The sequence below is a fragment of the Leptonotus elevatus genome, chromosome 1 (genome assembly GCF_054856555.1).
Source record: "Leptonotus elevatus isolate MCC_2025b chromosome 1, RoL_Lele_1.0, whole genome shotgun sequence".
Taxonomy (NCBI): Eukaryota; Metazoa; Chordata; class Actinopteri; order Syngnathiformes; family Syngnathidae; genus Leptonotus; species Leptonotus elevatus.
Genome location: NC_141239.1, coordinates 46,028,679 through 46,054,990, shown reverse-complemented (window position 1 = coordinate 46,054,990; position 26,312 = coordinate 46,028,679). Strand labels below are relative to the sequence as shown.

Below are 26,312 nucleotides of genomic sequence, written 5' to 3'. Positions count from 1 at the left end.
GAGCCAAGTTGGAACTTTGAGGGGGTGGGCTACACATATGGAGGACCAAAACTGCCCAAATTAAAAATAAATGACAAAATAAATAAATAAATGACTAAAAGTGAAAATAAAAACAGATACAAAAAAAAATTCTAAAATGTAATCTTAAAAAAATCTATATAAATGGAAATAAAAAATAACAAAAAATACATATATAAATAAATAAAAGTTAAAATAAATACAAAAATAAAAAACGAGATTCAAAAAATAAAAATATAAATAAATGTCGAAATAAATGCAAAAATAAATCTATAAATAGAAATAAATATCAATAGATAAATAACATTTCGTCCTGGCAGAGCGTCTGCAGCATTAAATAAATTAATGTGACAGCAGTGTTGAACTCTAAGACGCTGTGGAAACACAAATTATGAATTCCCTGCGGAACTTTTACAGCCAAGAACTTCCTTTACCCAGAACTCAAAGATCCTGGGCTTGTTGGTGGAAAAGCAGCTCTAGTGAAGCTCATCCCCTCACTTCAATGTAGATGCTTGGCACTAATATGCCACAAGATTACACCATAAAACAGGCAAATTTGTGAGTCTTTCAGCCAATAAATGTAATAATATTTAACATATTGGAAAGAAAATCATGAATGTGAATGTGGTTCCTTTTATTTTTTTCTCATTAAAATCAATCAATTGGCTTCTCTAAAGGATTTACAATATCCACAATTTATATCATATGTCCCCTGATATGATGAAGTAGACAACATTCAATAGTTTTTGTGCAAACCCTGAAACATAAGAAATATAGCACAATAACCTAATGTAATCAGAAACCTCCATTCTGGAACAAAACGTAACTGGGGGAGGGAACCGAAATAATTCGCACACATTACCGGGAATGAAAACTTTTAATGCTACTCAAAGAATTTCAACATCTGAGCAATGTGTCAAAGTGGAGTTTTGCAGACAAACCATCAGTGAATGACATGGCCCATGGCAGTCAGAACCGTTGAGGTCACAATTCAACTTTCAATAATGACATTTGCAGGTGAGTTGAACAGCTGAGACACTCATCAGTCCGACTGTATCCATGGCGACAGTCTCTTGAACCTTTGTTCCCACAAGAAACACTACAGTTATTTGAAGTCTTGCAATACTGGTTTTGGGAAAAAAGGCATTACAAAATTATTACTCGTTTCCCCGTCAAGAACTTCAAACTTTAACTACATTATGAAAATATTCATAATAAATATACAGTAGTCTTTCAAAAGAAAAAAAAACCCAAGATGCTCTATGCTGAAGTACATTAGATGTTCAGAAAACCAGCATCATCATTTCACCATAATGGGCCAAAACCACCTCTTAACTGTACATTTTTCATTTGTAAATGCATGTACTGTAAACACCATCATGAGATTTTGAGATGTTTTATGAGACAATGTCTCAGCACGAACTGTTCTTCTTCGTCAAAAAAGTGCTGCTAATTACATACTTAGTGTAATGGCTTCTGTTCAGTAAGTTTTGAGATGCGTTTGTGATTAACTATACAGTTTAATTTAGCATCTGCAAAACATCATTAGTTCTCATTAGAGTCACGTGAGACGGAGCCTATCCCAGCTGACTTTGGACAGGAAGCAGGGTACACCATGGACTTTTGAATTCATTTAAACTTTAAAGTATAGATAGTATGAACAGTCAGTAAATGTAATTACATTTTTGAAGTCACAGAAAGGGACATTAAGAGTTCACCACAGCACTAAGCAAAATTAGAAATGACTCATCATCTTGTAAAGGCTTGAAGAAATGAAATAACATTGGCTTTGTTTCACAAATAGGACATACGAAAAAGAGGTGTATTCATTTGTTTACTTTAATCGCATTTTATCTTTAAAAAGTCATCAAATAATCCCAGATGTATTATTCTTAAACAGCAGGTTGAAACTAAAACCATCATAGAGAAATTAAGATCTGTAAATTACCATGTTGTCTTCACCATAATACCGCTTTTTATACGTGGATGTACTTATGGTTGTTAAAGCTCAAGATCATAGTTATCTTTCAATTTTTTTGGATTCTATTCACGATCTTTCTTTAAGTCACAAAAGTTACCTTCACCCCGATGTCACTTATGAAATGTGTTAACGTGTTAGAGCTCAAGTTCAATCTTGACATCCATTTTGGACTTGTAAGGCTCCAGTAGAGGGCGCACCTCTTCTGATAGGAATCTGGCCACCTAGAGGACAACAGCAATTACAACAGGTCATTTACGTAATCAGTACTTGACACCACCAGGAGGATGCTGTATCATCAAATAAAAGTTCTACCTGCTGGGGAGCACGACCGATAAAGGTCTTGGGGTCTAGTATGGCATCCAGTTGTCCCAAAATGGGGGCAAAGTAAGGGTCAGCCTGCACTCGAGACAGCAGGTCATTATCACCACCTTCCTGTTTGACCACAGCTGCTGCCTCCTGAGACAGGACGCGGATCTTCTCATGGCAGTCCTGAGAAGACAATGCAGGAAACATAATTCACAAGTGTTAATGTTTCAATGCACACTATGAAGGTTGTAATGTTTGAATGTGAGTTTTCAACTTTGTTCTGTAACAGACAATAAATCTATCTATCCATCCATCCACCCATCTACCAGTGCGCACATTGCTGGTGTACCTGTCTGTTGCCTCCGGCCTTCACCATGGCCATGATGATGTTCTCGGTGGCCATGAAGGGCAACTCGTGGCGGATGTGCCTTTCAATGACTTTGGGGTAGACCACCAGGCCCTCTGTGATGTTCTGCAGAGTGCTGAGGATGATGTCAGCAGTGAGGAAGGACTCTGGCAGGGAGATCCTCCTATGTGAGAAAGAATAAAAAATAAAGATGACTGCATAAATAAAAGGAAAATGGTCTAAGGTGGAAAAAACAGGTACAGCAGCAACATGGAGGAACAAGAACCAAAAGGCCATTAACAATGACGGCAAATGACTCGGAAAAGCAAGATATGTCCTTCCCATGGCCTTATTCACAAGAGAATTGTTTGATAATACAGATACAATATGATAGCGATATTGATGACACCAGTCTTTTTTTTTTAGTATCTATACTTCTACTTCAGGACATTGTGTATTTTTGCCACAACTAGCTAGTGGTGGGCAAAACTTAGTAGAGCTACATTTGATTTTAAAAATGGACAGATGAGACAGGTCATTAAAATAAAATGTTTAAAAAAAAATGTGTATGTAAAATATGTATAATAACTGAAGTTTATTTATTTATTTATTTTAATAATAATTCATTCTCAATGTCATATTATATTTCAAATTGTTTAACTGCAACTAAAAAAAATTTTTTTTTTAATTATTATTATTTATTTGACTCAAATGTGTCCGTTATGTTTAATTAATCATCAGTTAACCAATTATTTAACGTGATCAATGAATACAAATACATTAAATAAAAATAAACGAATAAATGAAAAAAAAAAAGCTAAATTAATGCCACAAATATTCCAGGACTTTCAGTCATGAAGATGCTCATTGGGCTGTATTAAAGACCGGAGCGGATCACGTTGCCCGCAGGCCACACTTTGCCCATCCCTGATCCAAGTATCATTAAGACAAGACGATTTCATGTGAGGTTGACCTGTTGGCACTATCATCCAGCGTGCGCTCCAGCCACTGCACTGAGGCCGTCTGCAACGGGTCAGCCATCAGCGCCACCAAATGCCGGGCCAGGCTACAGCAACGCTCAGCACGCATGGGGTTCCTCTTGTACGGCATGGCACTAGAACCTGCATGGAGGACAGAAGTGTTGTTACACTGCAGATGCTAGCCTCAGAATCTTTGATTCATGTTATGAAACATATCAGCTTTCCTTTTTTCTCCAAACACATTAATTCAATTGTCTTTGGTAAACACGTTATTAAGCGAATGTACCAATCTGTTCTTTCTCAAAGGGCTCCTCAATCTCCTTCAGGTTGGCTAGAAGGCGGATGTCAGTACAAATCTGTGGAAAAGTACACTTTAATTCACATTGGCCAAATTACATTTACTGTAAAATGGGAAAGAAAGAAAGAATAAGAGAGAGAGGAGAGAGAGAAAGAGAGAAAGAAAAAAGAAAGAGAGAGTGAAGGAGAGACATAAAAAAGAAAGAAAGAGGAAAAAAGAAAGAAAGAAAGAAAACATTTGAGAAGAAGAGAAAGAAAGAGAGAGAAAGAAAACATTTGAGAAAGAAAGAAAGAAAAAGAGAGGAGAGAAATAAAAAAGAAAGAAAGAGAGAAAGAAAGAAAGAAAGAAAACATTTGAGAAGGAGAGAAAGAGCGAGAGAAAGAAAGAAAACATTTGAGAAAGAAAGAAAGAAAGAAAAAAGAAAGAAAGAAAAAAATTGAGAAGGAGAGAAAGAAAGAAAGAAAAAAATGAGAACGAGAGAAAGAAAGAGAGAGAGAAAGAAAGAGAGAGAGAAAGAGAGAGAGCGAGAGAAAGAAAGAAAGACCACTAGAGGGAGGTATTTCTCTAAGAGTGTACATTACCTTATGAACAGTCGCTCCTAAACTGGCAAGGCTGGAAATAGAGTCGATGTCCACTTTACGGCTGTATGTCTGTCCAGTCACCAAGTAGGCTCTGTGTAGCGCACGTAACAAAGCATTTAACAGCTTCAACATCTCATCTCCACAAACGTTTTCCTCTCTGTGCTGTGTTAAATTACCATTGTCATTAGTATTGTTCCTATTGTGGTTGTAGTTTTTGTGTGTTGGGAGTGCACATTCAGGTGTGCAGCTAATATTTGGCCATTCACATACAGCTAAAGACCAAAATATTCAAGCCGCTCTCAGTACAACACTTTGGCAGTGAAGCATCCTTTCCTCACTTTTCACTAGCGGGCACACAATCCGAGAGCGCAATATGTACAGCGGTGTTGTCTGCGACTCAGACTAAGAAATCAATTTAGTTTTGGTTGCTGTGGAAGAGTGGGTAATGTGGGGAAGGAAGACAGCAAAAAATGATCTAGATGCAAGAATTTTCTTCAAAATACTGAATTTGATTCAAAATTCAGGCATATGCAGGGGATACATACGGATCTGTGAATGTGTGTAATGTGGTGCTGATCAAAATTAGAATGCTGAGAACCAGCCAATTGTCCAAATGCACATACTGAAGTATATTGTATATCCACAACGTACCTTTTAAAGCCCGCCATTTCTGTCACCAACCTGTCCAGCTCTTCCACCTAACGGAAGATCAATCATTGAACATTCTATACATGAACAGAATGTCTTCAGTATGATTGTGTAGGTGACTTCAATTGAAATGTGTCACCTTGTCGTGGTCTCCTTGAAAGAGCTGCAGGAAACTGGCCTGAGTGCCAGTGGTCCCCTTGACCCCACGGAAACGGAGGTCATCGCGGGCTCGCTGCAGGTTCCGCATGTCCATGGCCAAGTCCTGCAGCCACAGGCACGCCCGCTTTCCTACCGTGGTCAACTGCGCCGGCCTGCGGGCGGGAAAGGCGGTAGTGAAGTGGGGAAGATGGCCGAGTATGCAGTGACGAAAAAGAAAGAACGGACTTACTGGTAGTGCGTGAAGCCGAGCGTGGGGAGGTCAGAGTGCTTCTCAGCAAAGTTTGACAGTCTGTCAATGACTCTTGCCAACTGTCAAAACGAGAGGGAAAAAAATCTCACACATGAATTTATTATTGTAAACATGAGAGAGAAAAAAAATCATGACGCTCCAGTTTGAAACATCTGAGACCCACAATGTATCCAAATGACTAACTCTGCTGATATAATTGGATGGGTGAATGCACATTGGTGGCTCTCCAGCTGAGCCTCACCTTGGGTAAGAGAATGTCGAATCCATCACGCAGCATAATCAGATCCTGAGGAAGAGCAAAATATCTTATGAACACATGGTGCTCTCTGATATCATTAGGAAAGTGGATATTTTCTGAATTCTGCATACCCAAAATTAGGGGAGTGGATTGCCTAGTACCTGGCGATTCGATTCGTATCGCGATTCATAGGTCACGATTCGATTCGCTGCCGATTAATCCCGATGCGAATCTATAAAATGATTATCACGATTTTTTTTTACTCAAATTTAGAAAATACTAATCAGTAAACTTGTGCATGTACACTGTAAGATTTGTATGAAAATGTATTTATCTGAAAATTCAGGTTGCAGTCTGTTTCATGTCTGAACAGCACTGAAATAAAAATATTAAGGCTTAATGTTCCATTAATATAACATTCTACCATGCTTAATGTGTGAATCCTAACCCTAAGAAAGACGTTTTGTTGAATATTCCCATAAAAAAATGGATGTTAAAAAATCAATTCGGCCACATATCGAATCGATTCGAGAATTGCGCGCTGTAATATCGCGATATATTGCCGAAGCGATTTTTTCTAACAACCCTACCCAAAATACACAACTATTTCTTAAAATGTGGATTACAATCATCCGCGCATCCGCATTAGTTTCTGCGATGAGCTGGAAATGATCACAGCTGGCTTTGGGCAAGAGGCAGGATAGACCTAGTGCTGGACACCAATCCATCTCAGGTCAGTTTAGAGTAGTGTAACCTGGAGAAAACCCTCACAAGGCAAAGCACAATGTCGCAATGTCATGTTTTACAGCACGCATCCAAAAATATCCTATCATTGTAAATATATTGCTGCCGACGAGTAGACGTACTAGAAACTAGAACGTTCAAACTTGCTCAACTTTTGTCGCTGTCGCCGGTGGCTTCGACCAATCAGCGAGGGTTTCGGTGATGAGCCAATGAACGCCGGGCATGCTACGCAGTGGGCTATCCAGCAAAACGGATGAGATCATTTTAGCAAGGTCTGACTACCATTTTGTAAAAAAAAAATATATATATATATATATATATAAAAAAAATAACTATCATTTGTCCGATACTTCACGCAATGATTTCCATGACGTAGCTTGCTAGTACAGGGTTAATTTGTCTGGTAAGTTTTCTTTACTGTTTTTGTAACAGATAATATTAATAATAATAATAATAATAATATAGGAAATGGATGGATCTTTATACTGGAATTACATGCTGTAGTGAAATTTACAATGAAAACGTTTAGATTCCCTCCAAATTATATATATATATATATATATATATATATATATAATAGATAATCAAATCTGTTTATATTTTTTCAAAAAATATATACTAACAGTCAGTCCACATGTGTGGGTGTTATATTCACAAATTATTCACCAATCTTAAGTGTTGAAAATGGCTTGCTCTCTTCAATGATGTAATGTTAAGGGTAGGGATAGAGGCCATTTTGACGAATATGGGCATCAGCCATTTTGAAGAATCCTACGGCCGATAATAGATCAGTTTGAAAAAAGTGTTAACTTCAGGGAATTAATTATTTACCTTTTCAGAGATGCTGCTGACCCTGGGCGCACTCTGCACCTTCTGTTTTGTTTGAAATTAAAACTAAGATAAGTATATTTGAATACTTCACAGATACATTTTGGAAAACTTTATTTACTGTAGAAAACAATAGGGAGCTATTTACTTGAGTTTATATTTAACTTTTGAAGACATGCTACTGCCCCTGGGAGATCCCTGAACTTTTTGTTCGATTTTTAAAACAAAATTGTCTATTGATTACGATTTTATTTATTTTTTACTCCATTTTACGAACCCTAAAAGTTGTTCAATAAACATATGCTTAAGAATTTAAAACAAATCATGAGCTGGATTTTGAAGCCAATAGTTTCCCTTTTCGTGAAAAGTAATATCGGCTCCAAATATCGGTTATCGATTGACTACTAATAATCGGTATTGGCCCTGAAAAAAACCATATCGGTCTATCTCTAGTTAATGGTTGAACAAACATGCTGTTTTTGGGGCTCTCCTGAAGTGACTATTTTGGAGGTACAAGGTTTCCATCCCGCACCAGCAATGCATGCGATTTTTGAGTCATTTGAGCTTGGTGGTCATTACAGTGTTGTCGCCCACGTAGCAGGAAGTGGCTCCCAGGTGGATGATGGGCGCAGCGGTGGGGCAGTAGTGAGCGAAGGTGTGCACGTGAGCCATCACATCATGCCTGAGTTTACGCTCCTCCTCGGCTGCCATGGCGAAGTCGATGTCCTCTGCGTGGCTCTCCATCTCCACAATCTGCTCGTCGCTGATGGGCAGGTCCAAAGCCTTAAAGTGGATGAGAGGGGTAAAACTATTTTGAGAAGTTTTTTTCTTTTTTAATATATATATATATATATATGGTTTCGCTATATCACTGATTCTCGCCTATTGTGAGTGGGTTTGAATGTAGTACTATGACGTAGTCTGTGCTCTCAATGAGCTACTGGAGAAACTGATTAAGTAAAGGATAAGAAAAATCTAGTATGGGAGGACCATTTTGTGTTGAAATGGCATACTTTTTAATACAGAAGTCAGTGATGTAAAATTAATGCACCGGGAAGTGAGGCAGCTCAGACCAGTAAAGCTAGCGTTTCAATATGTCTGCCCACATTTCACACGTTGATATTAGGGGTGTGAGTTGCCTAGTACCTGGCGATTCGATTCGTATCACGATTCATAGGTCACGATTCGATTCGATACTGATTAATCCCGATGCGGATCTATAAATTGATTATTGTGATTTTATTTTTATTTTTTACAAAAATTTAGAAAATACTAATCAGTAAACTTATACATGTACACTGTAAGATTTGTATGAAAACAATTTTATTTATCTGAAAATTCAGGCTTATAACTGAGCCACTGCATTTAACAAACAGGTTGCAGTCTGTTTCATGTTTGAACAGCACTGACATCAAATATTAAGGCTTAATGTTCCATTAATATAACATTCTTCCATGCTTAATGTGTGAATCCTAACCCTAAGTAAGACGTTTTGTTGAATATTCCCATAAAAAAATTGATGTTTAAAAAATTTTTGGGCCGCATATCGAATCTAATCGAGAATCGAGCGCTGTAATATCGCAATATATTGCCAAATCGATTTTTTTTTAATACCCCTAGTTGATATGCTCTTTTTTTAATCAAAAAGAATCACTAGGATGGAGTCAAGCATGTAATCGTGCATTTTTCATGAAATTTGACTTCAATATTCATGTCATTCTTGTGTTACACATTTTAATATGAAGGTTGCTCAGAGTTTTGGGTCTTCTCGTCTGCCTTCATGGTCTGCCATTTTGCTGCTCTTCAGGTATAATTTGTTCTGGGGATTAAGATTTATTTGTGGGGGGGGGGGCATACTTTAAATCAATAATAGGCTCATTTAATTTCCAGGTCCCTTATCAAGAAAATGTCTTTGAATGTCAATTCCTCTTTTATGTGCTTGTTTAATGGCAGCAAGTCATGTGGTTCCAATGACAGAGTTGTTTGAGCATTTGTTTAGGACTGTTTAAGATTTGGAAAATAATCTCTGTGCTATTGATCTGTTGTCTTTCCAGAGAGAGGCATGTGACGTCTTTGTGACGTGATTTAATAATCTGATTAGATCTGCGCTTTTTTGTTCAATTACAGCAGCCATGTGATGGAACTATAAAATAGATTAAACTGGGCAACTCGGCACCACCCCTAAAACTATTTACTACTTCAAGTTCTGGCTTGTTAAAAGGTCAGTATGTTTCCGGGCCCTTATGGAGCACACAAACTACATTAATCTCAAATAGGTCAGCAAAGTTTAGCTCTGTTGAAGCCCCATTCCGGGCAGCGGTCTCAAGCTGCTGTATCCCGTTACCAACGCATTCTTTGCACACCATTTTTACATGCAAACCAAGACCGCAGATCAGCCGGCCAAAACTTTCTTAGGTCAACACTGGCAAAGTGCAACAAAGTTGAAGAACAGGAATGTCTGAAAGCGCAAATATGGACTGTAACCGTTTGTGAGGTCATGTGAAAGGGATGCATGTGAGCCTGGGTCTGCCACCAGTTAACATCATCATGTCTTCAATGTGATCATCATCAATACAGTCACACTGTGTTTTTAGCATACAATTACATTACAGTGCTTATTGCAGTGGACATGCACTCAAGAATGAAGAAAAGATTAAAAATATCTACAACCGCATATGGAACTCAGTCATTTGCTGACTAATATTATTTTAAATGAGGGTGTGGTTTTTTTTAGAAATGAAATATCAGCAACTGTTGGGTTCAACAGTTTTTTTGTTGATCCTTGTCGACTGAGATGCTTCTCAATAAGATTTTTTTTTTTTTAGAAAAGAATCGCCACCATTGTGATTATTATTAGTATTAGTAGTAGTAGTGGTAGTAGAATTAGTTATGTAGTAGTATTATCATCATCGTCATTATTATTATAGATTAGGGGTGTTAGAAAAAAATTGATTGGGCAATATATCGCGATATTACAGCGCACAATTCTCGAATAGATTCGATATGCGGCCGAATCGATTTTTAAACATCATTTTTTTATGGGAATATTCAACAAAACGTCTTTCTTAGGGTTAGGATTCACACTTTAAGCATGGAAGAATGTTATATTAATGGAACATTAAGCCTTAATATTTTATTTCAGTGCTGTTCAAACATGAAACAGACTGCAACCTGAATTTTCTGATAAATACATTTTCAAACAAATCTTACAGTGTACATGTACAAGTTTACTGATTAGTATTTTCAAAATTTGAGTTTAAAAAAAATCGCAATAATCAATTTATAGATTTGCATCGGGATTAATCGTATCGAATCGAATCGTGACCTATGAATCGTGATACAAATCGCCAGGAGTTATTGACATGCTTACATAAAAAGCCAATATTTTGTAAGATATTTATTTTAGATATCGGAAGAATATCAGACAATATATGTGAATTAGCATTTGCACATCATGAAAGCTTTTGTATATTATCAAATAGTTAATTACTAAAATAATACATAATTAGAATGAAGTCAAACAACATTTGATTCAATCGATTGCATATCACAAATAAATACGGTAATATGATAATGACATATATTCTAAGTGCACCAACAAAATTGTTTATAAAACGAGTGTGTACGAGTGAGTAGCTGTCTGCAGACAGCATTATGGTGTGGGGCTCCTTTAAACTATTTTTAGAGCGAGGAACTTGTTCTGCCTTCGTGAAGGTCGACACATTAGTACATGCATTTATATGCAATTATAGCAACGGTGAGTTCGGTTGTCACTGAACGCCAAACCTTTTCAGCCTTAGCAAGGTAGATCCACAGCTTTCTCCAGGTTGTGAACTTCTTCTTATCACTGAAATTGTAAGCCATTTCCTGGCTGGCATATCTTGAGACCAGTGGGGAACGATACTTCATGAATTCGTCAGCTCCTGCCATGATTCTCAACTGGGGTTATGCTCGCTCAAGATGTTTGACAGGCTCCTTTTCACAGGGACACGCGCTAACCAAGTAGCGGCTTAGCCTCTTCCTCAAGTTGCATGCGGATTTACGACACTCTACGCCGCTATACGGCTTGTGGTTTGGGACATTTGTAGCGACATACGGCAGAGTGGAGTACATTCACTTTACTCTCACAATATCAATAAACAAAAGATACCAATGTGCAAATAATGTTTTTCTTTATATATGTTTCGATCCTCCGTCATCCAGGTGACTGTAATCAGAAAGTCTTCAATCAAAGCTACTGGACTCTTCTTGTTTGATGAGTTTGTTGTGTGTGTTTTTTTCCTTCTCTATTTCACTTTTTTCGAAAACAAGAAAAAAATCACATGACAAATTATGCTATTAGGCTAACGATAGGATAAAAAAAAATGGAAGGATAAATAATTCCCCACGGTCCATGAATGTTATATTACGTCACAGCTACATTTTAACCTGTGAATTTATTATTTTAGCTTTTTACTGTAGATGTTTTATTTTTCCAATTAATTGTAAATACTTTGTAATCCGGATTCATCCATCAGAAATAATGCACGCAAAAGGGACACTTTCATTCTCGATAATTGAGCGTGTGTGTTATATAACGTGCATGGCCATGCATGCATTTTACATGACTGATAGAATTATTCATGCGGTGTAGCGGTTGTACGTCATCTGTGTCTGCGGGTGTCATAAAGAGTTGTGTTTGTGCTTGATGCAGCAGCTGCAGGATACACTCAGCTGTAAATCTCGCTTCTTGCAATTATTGCAACCGCCCACCCCCCACCCCTCACATCTCTCTCTGTCCATCCATCTTTCTATCTGTCCTCCTGACTGCAGTCTAGATCCGCTGCCCACAGATGCTGCTGCTGATGCTGCTGAGCAACAGCGTTCTCGTATGCTTTAAATGTGATGAGACATGTAATTGCTGCTACAAAGATGGACTACACGTATGAAGGTTGCTCAGTCTGCTCAGATAGATAAATGAGACAAAGGGGGTGCTGACACAACAGAAGTGGGATAAGAAACAGAAGGAATGAAGGAAAAGACTGGGGCGAAGGGTTAAAAGATTACCAAAAAGTGTGGGGGGGGGGGGGGGTTGAATGGCATAGGCAGGGTAGGCAGAGGAGGGAGACCACAGAGGGCTACGCTGCAGTAGAATGAGGGTCAGAGAGGAAGAGCACTTGAGCTGCCAGCTTTCTGCACCCTGCTCAGGATCCATCGCCGCTCACTCTTCTCTCTGAAGAGGCTACAAGAGGAATCCAAAGTGGAGGCAAGAAGAAGACGGAGGAGGGGGGCTGAGGAGGAGGAAGCCAGAGGTTCTACACACAAGATGGCTGCTGTGTCCTCTGCCTCTGACACTGGTAAGTGTGTTTTCATCCTTTGCCGCACACCTCCAGCTCAGACCCTCTCGTTCAGTCAGTGGATTTCGGTTTGAAATTCTTGACAGTCATCCTCAAGCCTGAGAAACTGTTGCTAGTCCTCATGTGTTCAGCAGCGCACTTCGGAGCTGGATTGCTCACTAAGCCTTACTCTCCTCCCCATATCGCCCCCTTTACATCGCCCCCCTTTACATCACCCCTGCAGAGCCATTTGCTTTTGTAATGTGTATCATTTTCAGCATTAACATCTTACCTTGATGTGTATCATTTCTCTTGTAACTTTGTATTTGAAAAATCCTGTTTGTGCATATGACGTGCTTCCTGGAAAGTGTCCAAGGTTCCTCCTCTCTGACCCATATTTCTTTTCGGACGTAAAGGAAACATAAAGGCAGCATGCTGAAAGGGACGATAGGGAGGGAAGGACAAGAACTAAATTAGTCAATGAGAAGACTTTTGAAGCAGCAGAGAAGCTCAGATAAGTAAGACACATGGAAAGGCTTTGGCCGAAGAAAAAATACTTTTACACCAGCAAGTGCCACCTAAAAAAATACCTGGCTCTCCATCATGACCAGCAATCATGTATGATAGCGTAGTAGCCTACAGACCAAAGTAATCATCACAAAGGACACTGAGGTTTTGTGCCTAAAAGTATGTTTAATATTAATTTAAGCATGCGCATTGTATTTAAATTATGATTTAATTAAAATCTATCTACTGCACTATCAATAAAAACGTCAAGATATTGAACTAAAGGTTTAATACAACTAAACTGTTCTAACTAAGCATGATTCTTTTGCATACCACAACAAGGGAGAGTTCCAATATTTGAGAATCACTGCTTTAGGTAGAGGGCAATTTCTGTGCTTAAGTACTTCTTACCTATGTCCTATAGTTTCGGCAGGGGACGCCAGGGGTCGTCACCCCCCTGAACGCCGGCTGCTGATCCTTGGGGGTCCAAAATCTGGTAAGACCTCCTCAGCCAACATCATCCTGCGAGAAGAGATTTTTGATGCTGGGACTGAGACTACTCACAGCAACGTGGGTCAGACGGAGATCTTCGGCCGTCGAGTTACAGTGGTAGATACGCCCCCGTGGGCCATCCCCAGCGACGCAGAAGATGACACCGAAGCAGACGACAATGGAAACACTGGCGCTGAGTCCGAAAGCCTGCCAAGGCCCCCGCCTAGCTTGGATAGTGAAGGGCCCTGCATGGGGGCCATCCTGTGCCCTCCTGGACCTCACGCAATCCTGCTGGTGGTGTCCGTCACGCAGCCTTTCACCGACACTGAAAGGAGAGCCGCGGAGGAGCAGCTAGGAGCTCTGGGGGGTGGTACATGGAGATACTCCATGGTGCTTTTCACTGGAGTGGACAAGTTACAGAAGGGCGTCTTCATTGAGGAGCACATCGCAAACACAGGAGAGGCCCTGCAGTGGCTGGTGGAGAGATGTGGAAGCAGGTACACTACTGTATGCTTGCTTATACACGAACTCTGCGCTAGTGTGTCCCAACCACTACTAGGGGCTGGGATAGACCCCGTACTAGGTCCACCTAACAATTAGTTATCGTTCATATTGAAGCATTATAGACTATTCGATGGCTCCAGCATTGTGGTAATAGTCTTCAAATCCAGCATGACTTGGACCCAGTGCAAAAGGGAAGGTCCATTAAGGCATGCTAAGCCTGACCTCAAGCTAATCACACACCTTAGGGAAGAACTCTAACAGAAATTGTAAGCCAGGGCATCTTGCCCAACATTAGAGGAATCATGAATGTTCTCTTCCAACAAATGGACCAAAAAAGAAAGAAAGAAAAAAACAGAACAAGAATCAGAAGTTTTGTACAGAAGAGTTTAAGCTCTTAGATGCATGCTAACTTTAGGCTATCTCACACGAACACAATACTAAACAAATCTTGAACTTAATTGTGACAGTCCTTGCCATTAGCAATTTCGTAGTTGGAACTCCCCATGTTGGATTCATTCTGAATTACTTCCCAATAGGCGCTTTACACTCTACCTTGAAATTTGACATGTCCGTGTGAATCCCCACTACTCGTGGGCAAGATGTCCCAATACGTTACCTTAAGCTTTAGGCTAGCTCACACGAACACACTACTGCAAAGTAAAGGCAAGGTGCCCCAATACTTTACCTTAAGCTTTAGGCTAGCTCACGCAAGCATGATATTGCAAAGTAAACAATCCCTCAGGCTGTTTTGTGTTGAGTATCGTTTTTTTCTTGCCACAATCAGCTGAGTAATGAAAAGGCTTTCATAACTTGCGAATAAAAGGTGCTGGAAACAATAACAGTTTTACAGCTGATTTCCACGGGGAATGCGCAAGATAAAAATTCTTAGAAGACAGTAGTAGTAGTAGGAGGAGGAGAGAAAATGTAAACATATGTGACTTTTAGTTGAGTTCCACTACGTTTGTTCCACCTGCAGGTATCATGCTTTTGACAACAGCTGGAAAGACACAGAGGACAATACACAGGTGCCTGAGTTGATGGAAAAGGTGGAGGAAATGATCACTGACAATCAAGGTTTGTGTATCTTTTGTTTTGTACTTCCTCATGTGACATCATTGTTGGATGAATGCTGGCTGCTTTTGTGCAGGCTGGTACTTTGAGGTGAATGAGCTGATTTTGCTGGAAGAGGAGCAGGCAAGGAGAGCTCTGGAGGAGGAGAGGATGAGGATGGAGGAGCATGCTAGACAGAGAGAGCAGATGATCGGAGGTCCTCCCAGAGGTATGAGGGGCTGTTTGTGTGAGTTAATGTGTGTGATGGAGAAAATGAAGAAAGATGAGCGCATATGTGTCCCAATTCTGCCCAAAGAAAGGATTTTTTTTTTTTTTTTTACCATTCAATGGTTCTCTTCTCTCGGCTACACTGCTTCCAGTATACCGTTTGGTAGATTTTCTGTCCAATCAGATTTCAGCCTGTATGTGCTGCTCTGCCAATCTAATCTGCCCAAGGTCTTCTGAATCAGTAGTGCAGATTGGTTGGTCAGAGCAAAACTTTGAGGAGATCTGCACTCATGTTGCTCATTGTTTTTTCTTGCTTCATCTGTTGGCAGAACTAAGGTTGCTGTTGTTAGGTTGGAAAGGGGTTGGAAAGAGCTCCGTGGGGAACGCCATTCTGGGCCGTCGGTTCTTTGAGTCTGGCCAAGAGACGGACCTTTGTCTCCGGAGGCAAGCGCTCGTGTCCGGTCGCCGGGTCACCATAGTCGACACCCCGGGCTGGGATTGGTTCTCCGTTCGGCGCACGCCGAAGCGCATCCGTCAGGAGTCACAGCGTGGCGCCGCCCTTCTGCGACCTGGACCGCACACACTGCTTCTGGTTCTCCCCGTCGTCTCCTCCCTCACCGCCAGGAAGAGAAGAACCCTTCTGTCCCACATTGAGACTCTGTTTGGCGACACCGCCTGCCTCCACACTATGATACTGTTCAGCTGTGGCGACTGGCTGGGCCGAACACCCATTGAGGAGCACATACTCAGAGGGGGCCGGGAGCTCCAAAGACTGCTTGAGTATTGTGGGAACTATTACCACGTCTTGGACAGTAAGACCCCTGGCAAGGACAGGAGTGTCTCAAACCTCCTGGATAGGATTGAGGAGATGATCAGGGAGAACGGGGACAAGGCCTTCCTCCCTGTGCAGACCGAATGGCGTAAGTCTTGCAATTTTAACTTCTACACATACTTGACAATCCATAGGTACAAATGTGTAATCTAATTACATTCAATACAAGAACTGCATCAAGAATCGCTTTTACAGGGATGATGTTCAGTTTCGATTGACGTTATGGGAGGGAGTTGATTAGTGTTGTAGAACTGCATTGCGTCATCAGAGAGTCTTAATTTGCCCCACCATGACTCAGTATTTTTGTGGACAATTTTATTGTATTCAAAAACAGCATCACTCCCGTAGGCCTGTCATCAATTTATATCCTTAAGATGTCCTTGGGCTACAATGTGGTCATCTACCATGCATTTGTAATTCAGTTTTTACATATCACCGCACCCCTTGACCAAAAATATAGAATGAGCATCAAAATTATGCGGCCAGTCAATATACCAGATGCCAACATGAAAACACAAGGAGTATGAACTAAGTATGGGTAATGGGCCAACTAGACTGGCTCCTGATGTCAATTACTAGGTGGTTTAATTGTCAAGGCGTGTGCTTGGTTGAATACCTAAGTGCAGGGAAGCAGCAAAGCTCGACATGTTTGCCAACAAAAACATATATTTAATTACAAAAACACAAATGAAATAAGGCACTTTGGAATCTCCTAGAACAGTGGTTCTCAACCGCGGTCCTCAAGTACCCCTATCCAGCCTGTTTTCCATGTCTCCCACAGCCAACACAGGTGTTTCAAACGATAAGCTAATCAGCAAGCTCTGCCTGAAGCCTCAGGTCCTCAGGTGTGTTGGCTGAGAGAGACATTGAAAACAGGCTGGATAGGGGTACTCGAGGATTGGGGCTGACTCAAAGAACCAATGATCCGCCAAGGACTGAACGCAAACCAGCAACTAGATACAAACAAACTGACGAGACAACGAGAATCACCTGAACAAGACACAGGCTGCTGAGGGAGCTGATTGGATGACACAAGGGAATTCATTTGGGTAAATTTGATTTCATATACTCAAGCGTGAATTGAAGCATTCCGAACGAGACTTTCAGTGTGATGCAGTACACCACTACAAATTACAACTACAACTAATAACATACAGCTAAAGTGGAAGTCAACCTTAAACATTTCTTGACAATAATATGTTATATGTGACCTCACTAGTCTAAACATGACATCCTGATTAATATTACATTTGTGGAATATGAGTTATGAAGCAAAATCCAGCCGTTTTTATCCAGCTCAGGGTGGCCATTTTGCCACTTATTGTCGACTGAAGATGACTTCAATGTTGCTCAGACAACGACCAATCACAGCTCACCTGTTTTCTCAAGCTGCACTGTGATTGGTTGTTACCTGAGACCTAAGCAACATGATGTCATCTTCCAGTGGCAAAATGGCCGCCCCCTGAGTTGGATACAAACGGCTGGAGTTTACTGCTTAACTCATATTCCACTAAGACAATATTAAACAGAATAACATATTTAGATTAAACGGCTGTATAGAACATATTATTGTTTTTTTTAAGAGGGGGGGGGGGGGGTTGACTTCCTCCTGTAACTCATTCACTGCCATTGACGACTATAGACGTCAAAAATTCAAAATTCAACTATTTCTATTAGTTCATTTCCTTTCATTTTTTATGAAGACCTATATATTTTTATTGTATATTAATAACAGGTATAAAATTATCATGCGATTAATTATGATTAAACTCCCCTTATTTATTTTTTATATTTTTTTTATTAGGCCCGTCAGGCCATTTTAATTGTAATTAATCACATGACTTCAATAGTAACTAACAATTAATCACAAATTTTATATCTGGTCTAAATTTACAATCAAAAAATGTCTAGGTTTTTATACTCTTGTTAGCAAAAGTGGATTTTTTTTTAAACTAATAGAAATAGTTCAAATGAATTTGTGACGTCTATAGCCGTCAATGGCAGTGAATGAGTTAACTGGTTAACACCAAATGTTTGACGCAGCTCTTGTATTAGTTGACTGTCCGCTGGTTATTTAACTGTTGACATGAGCCAGAATGAAAAACCTGATGACACTGTGGTGCATCGGACTGTGTGGTGTTGTTGCCTTGTCATCAACATTGTGTAATTGAATTGTGTTGCATTTGACAGTGAGCGAGGAGAGCTCTTACTCATCCGACAACACCGAGCCAGAGGACGACTGTCGAGGGTGCCAGCTGCAGTGATGAAAGTGAAAGCTAAGAGCTCCTGTGTGCGTTTACTGTTCTTTTTGAGTGTCCAGTCGGACCAAACCTAAACTCATGTACCTTTAGCCTCATCTAGATAGCCATTCTAGATGTTTTAGGAAATAAGAGGGAATGATAGTGAGTAGCTCAGTGTTTGAGGAAAAACACTGATGGATGTTGGACAAGGATCACTTTTGAGCACTCTTGCGGAAGAAACGTTTCATGCATATATTTACAGAATGAGGTGCCGCAGCAAAGTCCTCTCTGTAACCTAATGTTCCATCCACACACTGTTAAGATTTAGAGTTGAAGAGTCGAGTTGAGTGATGCAGCCAGCGAGCACATCAGAAGTCTAATCCGTTTCAATCGCGAAGGGATTTGTCCAAGATGACATTATCTGGAGAAGGCAGCTTGTTGTCTCTTTCATGTCTGCTAAAAGACTAACGGGAGGAGCGCTTCTTTCTGTTAGTGCACCTTTCATTTTGAAAAACTCGTCAACTCTATCTCATGCTTTTTGATTTCGCCGAATCAAAGGCCTGGTAGGGAAACGCTTCTGCAGGAAAGCGACCCATTGAACGGCGAATCCAAACCGTTGCCGTGCCAGATGATGATAGATGAGAAATCTGCTGGGAGCGAGTGAACCCACTCGCCAATGTTTGCTCACTCACTCCAGTACGCCTTTGCACATGAAAGCGGATCGTTTTATGACAACTATGAATCCTGAGTGATATTAAAATTGTAAAACGGCTTCCTTCATTAATATTTGATTTGTTTCTGCTCGGTGAGTCAGAGTTGAAGCAGCCTTGCTCTCGCTCGGGTAAAATCTGGCACTTTCACAGAAAAGCTGGGTAATGCTGATTGAAATGCTGCAGACATGGGTTACATCAATTTCATCGAATCAAAAAGTGCCCGTTTGCAGCAACTACAGGAGAGTCTTTGCGCTTTGGTCTCAGTTATTTACTTGGAATCCTTTTGAACAAGTAGATCATGGTAGTCCATTAAGCTAATTGAGTCATAAATATAGTCTTGTCTGCAGTGGTTCTCGTGCTGAAGAGGGATGCAAACACCACGGGAGCGGCTGTATAGGAAGTAGCGCGGCGAGCTACTACCCAAGGCTGGCTGGCTCTGCTTCGCCATTTGTGCTAATACGTCCGGTACGGTGTGTTTGTTGACAAGTTCAACTCGGCTCTATGTGCCTCAGCGTCAAAGCGTGATAGTGGGAGTACAGCCTGGCTGCAGGGCTGTTTCCTATAGAATACGTCAGGCTTTCGCATGCTACAGAAACCACATAACCTCATGAATCACTGGAGCTCAAAAATAGGGCTACCAAGTAACTTTTTCTACGTCTAGAATAAATCTGCTATGTAAACCTACAAGATATATATATCCATCTGTCTGAGGCATGTTCGAACACCGCATGCAGATAAATGAGTTCCTAGAGATTTGATGGCAAACTTCACTTCTTGTCACCATTGAAACCCGCTTGATAACTAACACCCACGGGAATATCTGCTCTGACTTCACGTCCCTGTGCTTTTTACGGCTGCAAGCAGAAATAAGAAACACAAGAACTTTTGCTTTAACGGCGCTGTGCTTCATCTAATTATGTAGCCTACCGCAGCGCTTACAAGCATGACTTAACAGTTCGATACGTGGATGTTTCGATCGTTCGTTTGAATCAAGAGTGTTCCTCTGTGGCTTTATTGTATATGCAGTGTCATATTTACCGTGTAAAGTATGTTCTAATGTCGCTTTTAAGTGAAGCATTTTGCACTGTGTACGTTTTGCCACTTCACTAGCGCAAAGTGATGTTACTTGCTGTGTTGCTCCTTGTAATGGTGACGGTAACATCATCAGCACTTTGTTCATTGTCATACAATAAAAGATACCGATATATTGTTGTGTATATCTCGCTTTCATTTTATTGTGTGGATGTGTTTTTAATGTAGATCACTGGGAATTCTATCAAACGCCTTCTTTGTCATTGCAAATGACGTGTCAAATGGAATTTCAATACAGCGCAAGATACTTCATGCGACACACACTTATGCATTGTCATGCATGTTTAGATAATACTAGTGACTTTAGACTTTTCCCTGTCATAGAGTAACCTACTTAGATAATGTATGTTATAGGAAATATTTTTTTTTTTATTCAATTGACAGATAGGTTATGTACAAATAGTTTGTAATGATTGCAACCTAACTAGCTAAAAAATAAAATGCTTTATGACTGCTGTCATTGGACAAAAGTTATACAATTATATATGTACACACTAACAAATCCTAAACTTTGGCTATTGAGGGGTTCGACCTTAATTGTGCTAAAAAAAAAAAATAGTAGCTTATCCCACAATCTCATGCAGTTGTCTCATGCCTAATATATTACCAAATTGGTCAGTTGAAAATTTAAATATATATCACCAAAATCAAGACGATGGAAAAGTATTCTGAGACACTAGACAAGAAGGCATTTATTTGCTACAAGAAGAAAACCGACCCGTAACAGATCGACAAGTCTGAGTGGAGTAACGATCATGAAATCTTCCCTGCAGTTTCATACTCAGATGTTTCAGTATTTCAATTGGTGTTTTTTTTCTGTTGTTGTTGTTTTTGTTTTTACCCAGCCAATTTCAAACCTTGAAGGATTTTCAGGACTACAAGAGTCATAAAGCTATGACCGGAATGGTACCGCTGCATAAACCAAATAGATAGACACTTAAGGGGAGAGTAATAATAAGGCCTTCTCAAAAGTTGCCTGATGCAAGTTTGACACCCTGGATTATGACAGAAAATAGCGTGATTTGAGCGGGTGTTGTTTTTCTTATTGTGGGATATTGACAGTTTTTTTGGGGGGTGGGGGGTTGTTTTTTACAGCTCGCTGTCACTCTTTCAACAACAAAAAGCACAATAAAGTATAAAATTGTGCTTTTCAAGATTTGTAACTATATATATATATAAAAAACGGATTTACAATAAAAGTTTGCCTGAAATGAAGAGATTCGAACAAACATGAACGTTGTTCGTGTCATATTGGATCTGTTGATTGCAGCAATCCGTATGCTCGTTTTCATAGTTCACTTTATTTGCGCTACACACACACGCGCGCGTGCGCGCACGCAAGGACGCACGTGTGCACGTGCGCACACACACACACACACACACACATGTTTCTTTTACTCTCTTTGTGGGGCCATCTCATTGACATAATGCATTTCCTAGCCTCTTCCCCTAACCCCACCATCAAAAATGATTGCCTACCCCTATTCCATACTCTCACCTCAACCATAACCCAATTCAAACCTAAACTCTAAAACCAAGTTTTGACCCTCAAAAAGAGGTCAAACTTGTGGGGCCCAGCAAAATGGCCCCACATGGATAGATGGGCCCCACAACTCTGTGAAATCCCGAAATGTTGGCCTCACTATGTACAAAAACAAGACCATATACATACACACACACACACTTTTGTCTCATGGACTACTGCCGCCCGCCGGCAATGCATTGTGGGAAATGTGGCTCTGTGGCGACATCTTGTGCTAAACAAACAAAACGTTTAAAGTTAGCATGTCACCTTCGCCATTCACTCATTTGAGCGAGGAATAGCTTTTACAGGTTTTTCTGAATGCGAAAGCAGATTGCACCAGATTGTCACTAAATTGTATTGATGTAACTGAATATTTCACTTTGTTTAAACACGTGAAACAATTTCTAGTGGTCTTCCAATAATTTCATAAATCTATAGTTACCTGTAATTTTGTCAGATTAAGTTAAGAAATGTACTTAATTTCGGTTAGTACCGTGCCAATTACATACCTTTTGCATACATTTTCAGAAAGCACAAATTTAGGTGTGATGTTTCATGACTTCCTACCCATTAAATCCATTTACCAAACCGCTTGTTTCTCACAAGGGTTGCGTTTGTATTTATATTTTTTCCTTAAGGATGAGCATCACCCAACAGCCTCTATTTTAAATATCAGAGCAGTTTCTAGTTTGAAGACGTCATATTTTCCTATTCGTGTACTTCTGCACCATTTTGGATGACATTACTACAAATGTTTCCTAAAGTGAACAGATGACAGTGATTAGCTGAATGTACTTTTTTTTTTTACTATTATTTCAGATTTGCGGATGTCAGCACTATCAGCGTTTTCTCCTTTGCTCGGAGCCAGGCCCACACTGCTCTCTGCTTCAGAACATGATTAACTGTCACCTGCACATGCTCCAATCAAAGAGCTACTCTAGATATTTGCGTAGTGTAACGAAAACAGAACTATACACGGCCCCTCATTGCTGCCGTACAGCCCAAGACACATGAACATTTATCACTTTTCTACAGCTGTTGGCAAAATCAATTAACTTCCTATTACCTTTCAAGCTTTTTAATTATAATGCACCATTTCTTGTTAATGGCCTGACAGCCCCGCCCCACCCCCAAAAAAAGAAAGTCACGAAGTAACCAATTTATGTCATCTTTATTTTCAAGTTATAATACAGATGGTTTTAGTAATACATATTTAAAACAGCGTAAAGGCCCAACAATAATGACTGAGGCCCAGAGATGAGAAACATGCATGACATGGAACTGTACCGGAAGCTACTCTTAGTACATTTGAATAATATTAAAAAGGATATACTCGTGTGCTATACTTAAAATCCAGGTGTGCAATTCATGCAGTAGAGGTTAGCTCTGCAACAGATAAAAATAGTGAGCACGTCAGTGCTCAAAGTCCGTTTTTCAACCTTGCCAGACGGACTTCATCCATGAGCTCTTTGAGGTACTCGATCTCTCTCGCCATAGATTCAGCCTTCTCTTTCAGCTCTACATTCTTCCTCTCAAGCACAGAGTAATCCGTTGACAGGGCATCTTGCTCCGCCCTTTTTTTCTGCCGATAGCGAGTGGCTGCCGTCTTATTCTGCTCCATCTTCTTTAACTTCTTGTTCTTTGGCGCCTTCAAAGTTTCTCTTGCATCTGCACCTTGGAATGACTTAACTTTGACTGTGGGCATGGGTGGCCTATCTTTTTGTTTGGGATCAGGGTATGGTCTGGCTCTGGACGACCTTGTTGGAGGCGAGGCTGGGGGAGAGGAATGATCAACGCTGGACCGAGCGGATGCAGTACAGGGCACACTTCCATCATTTTTAGGAGCCAGCACAAGGACAATTCGTGTTGGTGAAAGGGAGAGCACAACCCTTTGGACCTGAGGCACCACGGTCACTACCACTGGCTTCACCTCATCCATGGGAACATCCACTTCACTACCTAGGTCCAGGGTGTATGCAGGAGAGGAGGGAGAGTCAACATACGGTGAGGAAGAACATGGGGAGTCAGCATATGTTGGTTCCGATTTGATTTCTAACTCCTCTTGGGCTTCTGGGAGAGATGGGGAAGGGGAGGGAACACCACACTCATCACTGTGAGATGCTGGTTCTGCTGAGGAAATAAGTGGATCAGAACCAACAGAGGGCGAGTGAGCAATATCTGGTGTAGGAGGAGCAAGATGTGGCAGAGTGGCAATTGGGAGTGAATCAAGCTCAATGGGGCAAACAAGCGAGGCCAGGAGGTCATCTGGATCACTGGGAGACTCTTCGTTAGGACTGCAGGCCCCTATCAGAGAGTCCAGGTCAAAGTCGCTCAGATCCACTCTTTCAGCCATCCAGTCCAGGTCACCAAACACATCATCTGAGGGTAAAATGGACACCATCAGTCAGTTAAACTACAAATCAATAATAATAATAATAATAATAATAATAGGCACCTTTGCTGTCAGTTGAGACCACCTCAGTATCTCTCAACTGCCCAGATTGGACCAGCCAGGGGAAAGGAAGCGGGTCAGATGAAACCCCAATTTTCCCCTGGGGGACAGCCGGCGGTGAACGAGGGGGGGAATATAAGGAAGGGGGAGAGGAAGAAGACGACAGAAATGAGGAGTTGAATGGTGACATTGGTGATGTGACTCCATCCACTGAGGTTGGTCCTCCTTTGCGATGGTCCCCTAGGTCAGGGTGAAGTGCAACTAAGCCTACAGCGTCAGCCATGGGAGAGGAAGGCTCCCACAGAAGGGCCTCCATGTCTTCCAGGCCAAACAGTGAGCTTGTCATCATCATGGTCATAGTGGCTGTTGTTGGTCACAAGAGGAGTGCGTGACAATGTTCTGAAGGTGCCAAATGCTTTGTTGCTGTCGTGTGCAGCAGTGCTGAGGGTTTCCACGTGGGACCTGGAAACAGTAATATATTTGGTTACAATTACCTTGAGTGACAATGTTCACTTTCTGGTGGTATGTTAAAACATGTGGGTCGTTGACTTGGCACAACAATGAACACTGAAATGCTTCTAAAGTGAGTAAAATGTAATAAAAAAGAAAAATAAGAGGATATACAGAATTTAAGATGTATTTTTTTAATCATTTATTTTATTTAGTCATATATACAATTGTATGACCAGAATAAAATGTTATCCTGGCTAAGACATTTGCAGGTATTGCTTTTTGTTTATAAATTACGACAACACTGCCCCCTATCGCTGCAGGGGGGGAAAACAAGTCACGTGCTGTCGTGCCTGTGACGTCAATCGTCTCCAAAAAGGTCAAAGACTTCCCCCCTCCCCCAGCACACAAAGCCGCCATTTTATCACACGGTAACGATCTTGTTCGACAGCCACGTAGGCACATCAAAGTACCAAAATGACATTTATATTTATAACAACGGAGGATAAAAAAAAATCTAAATGTTTTCACAAGTTGAGTTAATGATGGGGATAATTATGGATAGATTGAAAACATATCACAAGATTGCTTCCCAATGTCACAAGTTACGTCAGCCACGGTTAATCAATCTTTACAACATTAATTTTGTCTGCGATTAAAAATATTCAAAACTGTGTAATTGAATTGTTGTACTTGGATTGTAGTTCAATTCAAGCACACATACCACGACGTCGCCGATTACGGCGGCCACGCCAGGCCCAACACAAGGAACGAGGAAGTCACAATTTCAATACTTACGACATTTTCGCTGAATTATAAGTAACTCAGTGCACTGGTTGGATGCACTGTTTTGTTGGCTGCTGCTGGGTCGCTGCACACTTTCACACTGCCATTTCGGCAAAAAATAGAGCGATGTCCGTGAATCCTGTTGTGCTGCTTGTTGCTGTGCGGAAGGCAATATGGCGTGCGGTCGGTGAACGGCTTCAATGGTAAACTTGTTCTGCCCTCCGGTATGCTTCCGCATTATGCGTGTGAGTGATCACTCCGCCAAGGACTATATTTTGTACTGTTGACGTACTTCCACTTTCTAATAAAATGAATAACCACCACTTTTTTATTTTATTTTTTAGCAAATGAATACATTTATTCATAATTCATTTGTGCGCTACTGAAACAACAACACGTGGGGGGGGGGGGGGTTAAGTGAAATGACAAAGTAATACAAATTGAAATTGTCCACTTAAGATTTCAAGCCAAGACAGTAACTTACACAATTTTAAAACTCTGATAAATTTAGTTTATATGATTAGTAAAATAATTACAACGCCAACATTCTACATTCTAGTTTTTAATGTTAACTCATTCACTGCCATATTTTTTAAAGATTATTAACTCTTTGACTGCCAGACGTTTTCAGAAAAGGGATGCTGTGGGTGCCAGCCGATTTAAGCATTTTGACTGATCTTTTGTGTTTGGACTATGGAAACACACATACTATCAAATGAAAGATTGAACTCTCATCTTTCATCAGAAAA

General features: G+C 40.5%; 3 protein-coding genes across 3 annotated transcripts; 1 reads left to right on the top strand and 2 right to left on the bottom strand.

The window, feature by feature from the left end:
• Nucleotides 1-876: 876 nt before the first annotated feature.
• Nucleotides 877-11,427, bottom strand: adsl (adenylosuccinate lyase). The gene is made up of 12 exons (XM_086097398.1): nucleotides 11,164-11,427; nucleotides 7,957-8,160; nucleotides 5,809-5,853; nucleotides 5,547-5,626; nucleotides 5,298-5,469; nucleotides 5,162-5,208; nucleotides 4,511-4,601; nucleotides 3,918-3,987; nucleotides 3,625-3,772; nucleotides 2,655-2,835; nucleotides 2,312-2,488; nucleotides 877-2,220 (listed from the first exon to the last, which is right to left on the bottom strand). The coding sequence occupies exons 1-12, from the start codon at nucleotides 11,305-11,307 to the stop codon at nucleotides 2,134-2,136; spliced, it is 1,446 nt and encodes a 481-aa protein (XP_085953524.1). The 5' UTR covers nucleotides 11,308-11,427; the 3' UTR covers nucleotides 877-2,133.
• Nucleotides 11,428-12,144: 717 nt separating this feature from the next.
• On the top strand, nucleotides 12,145-20,475 carry LOC147182498 (GTPase IMAP family member 8). Its single transcript, XM_086097281.1, has 6 exons — nucleotides 12,145-12,713; nucleotides 13,624-14,188; nucleotides 15,172-15,269; nucleotides 15,343-15,474; nucleotides 15,803-16,393; nucleotides 18,496-20,475. The coding sequence occupies exons 1-6, from the start codon at nucleotides 12,683-12,685 to the stop codon at nucleotides 18,567-18,569; spliced, it is 1,491 nt and encodes a 496-aa protein (XP_085953407.1). The 5' UTR covers nucleotides 12,145-12,682; the 3' UTR covers nucleotides 18,570-20,475.
• Nucleotides 20,476-23,027: 2,552 nt separating this feature from the next.
• atf4b (activating transcription factor 4b) lies at nucleotides 23,028-25,775 on the bottom strand. The gene is made up of 3 exons (XM_086097163.1): nucleotides 25,576-25,775; nucleotides 24,331-24,789; nucleotides 23,028-24,254 (listed from the first exon to the last, which is right to left on the bottom strand). The coding sequence occupies exons 2-3, from the start codon at nucleotides 24,683-24,685 to the stop codon at nucleotides 23,296-23,298; spliced, it is 1,314 nt and encodes a 437-aa protein (XP_085953289.1). The 5' UTR covers nucleotides 24,686-24,789; nucleotides 25,576-25,775; the 3' UTR covers nucleotides 23,028-23,295.
• Nucleotides 25,776-26,312: the final 537 nt, after the last annotated feature.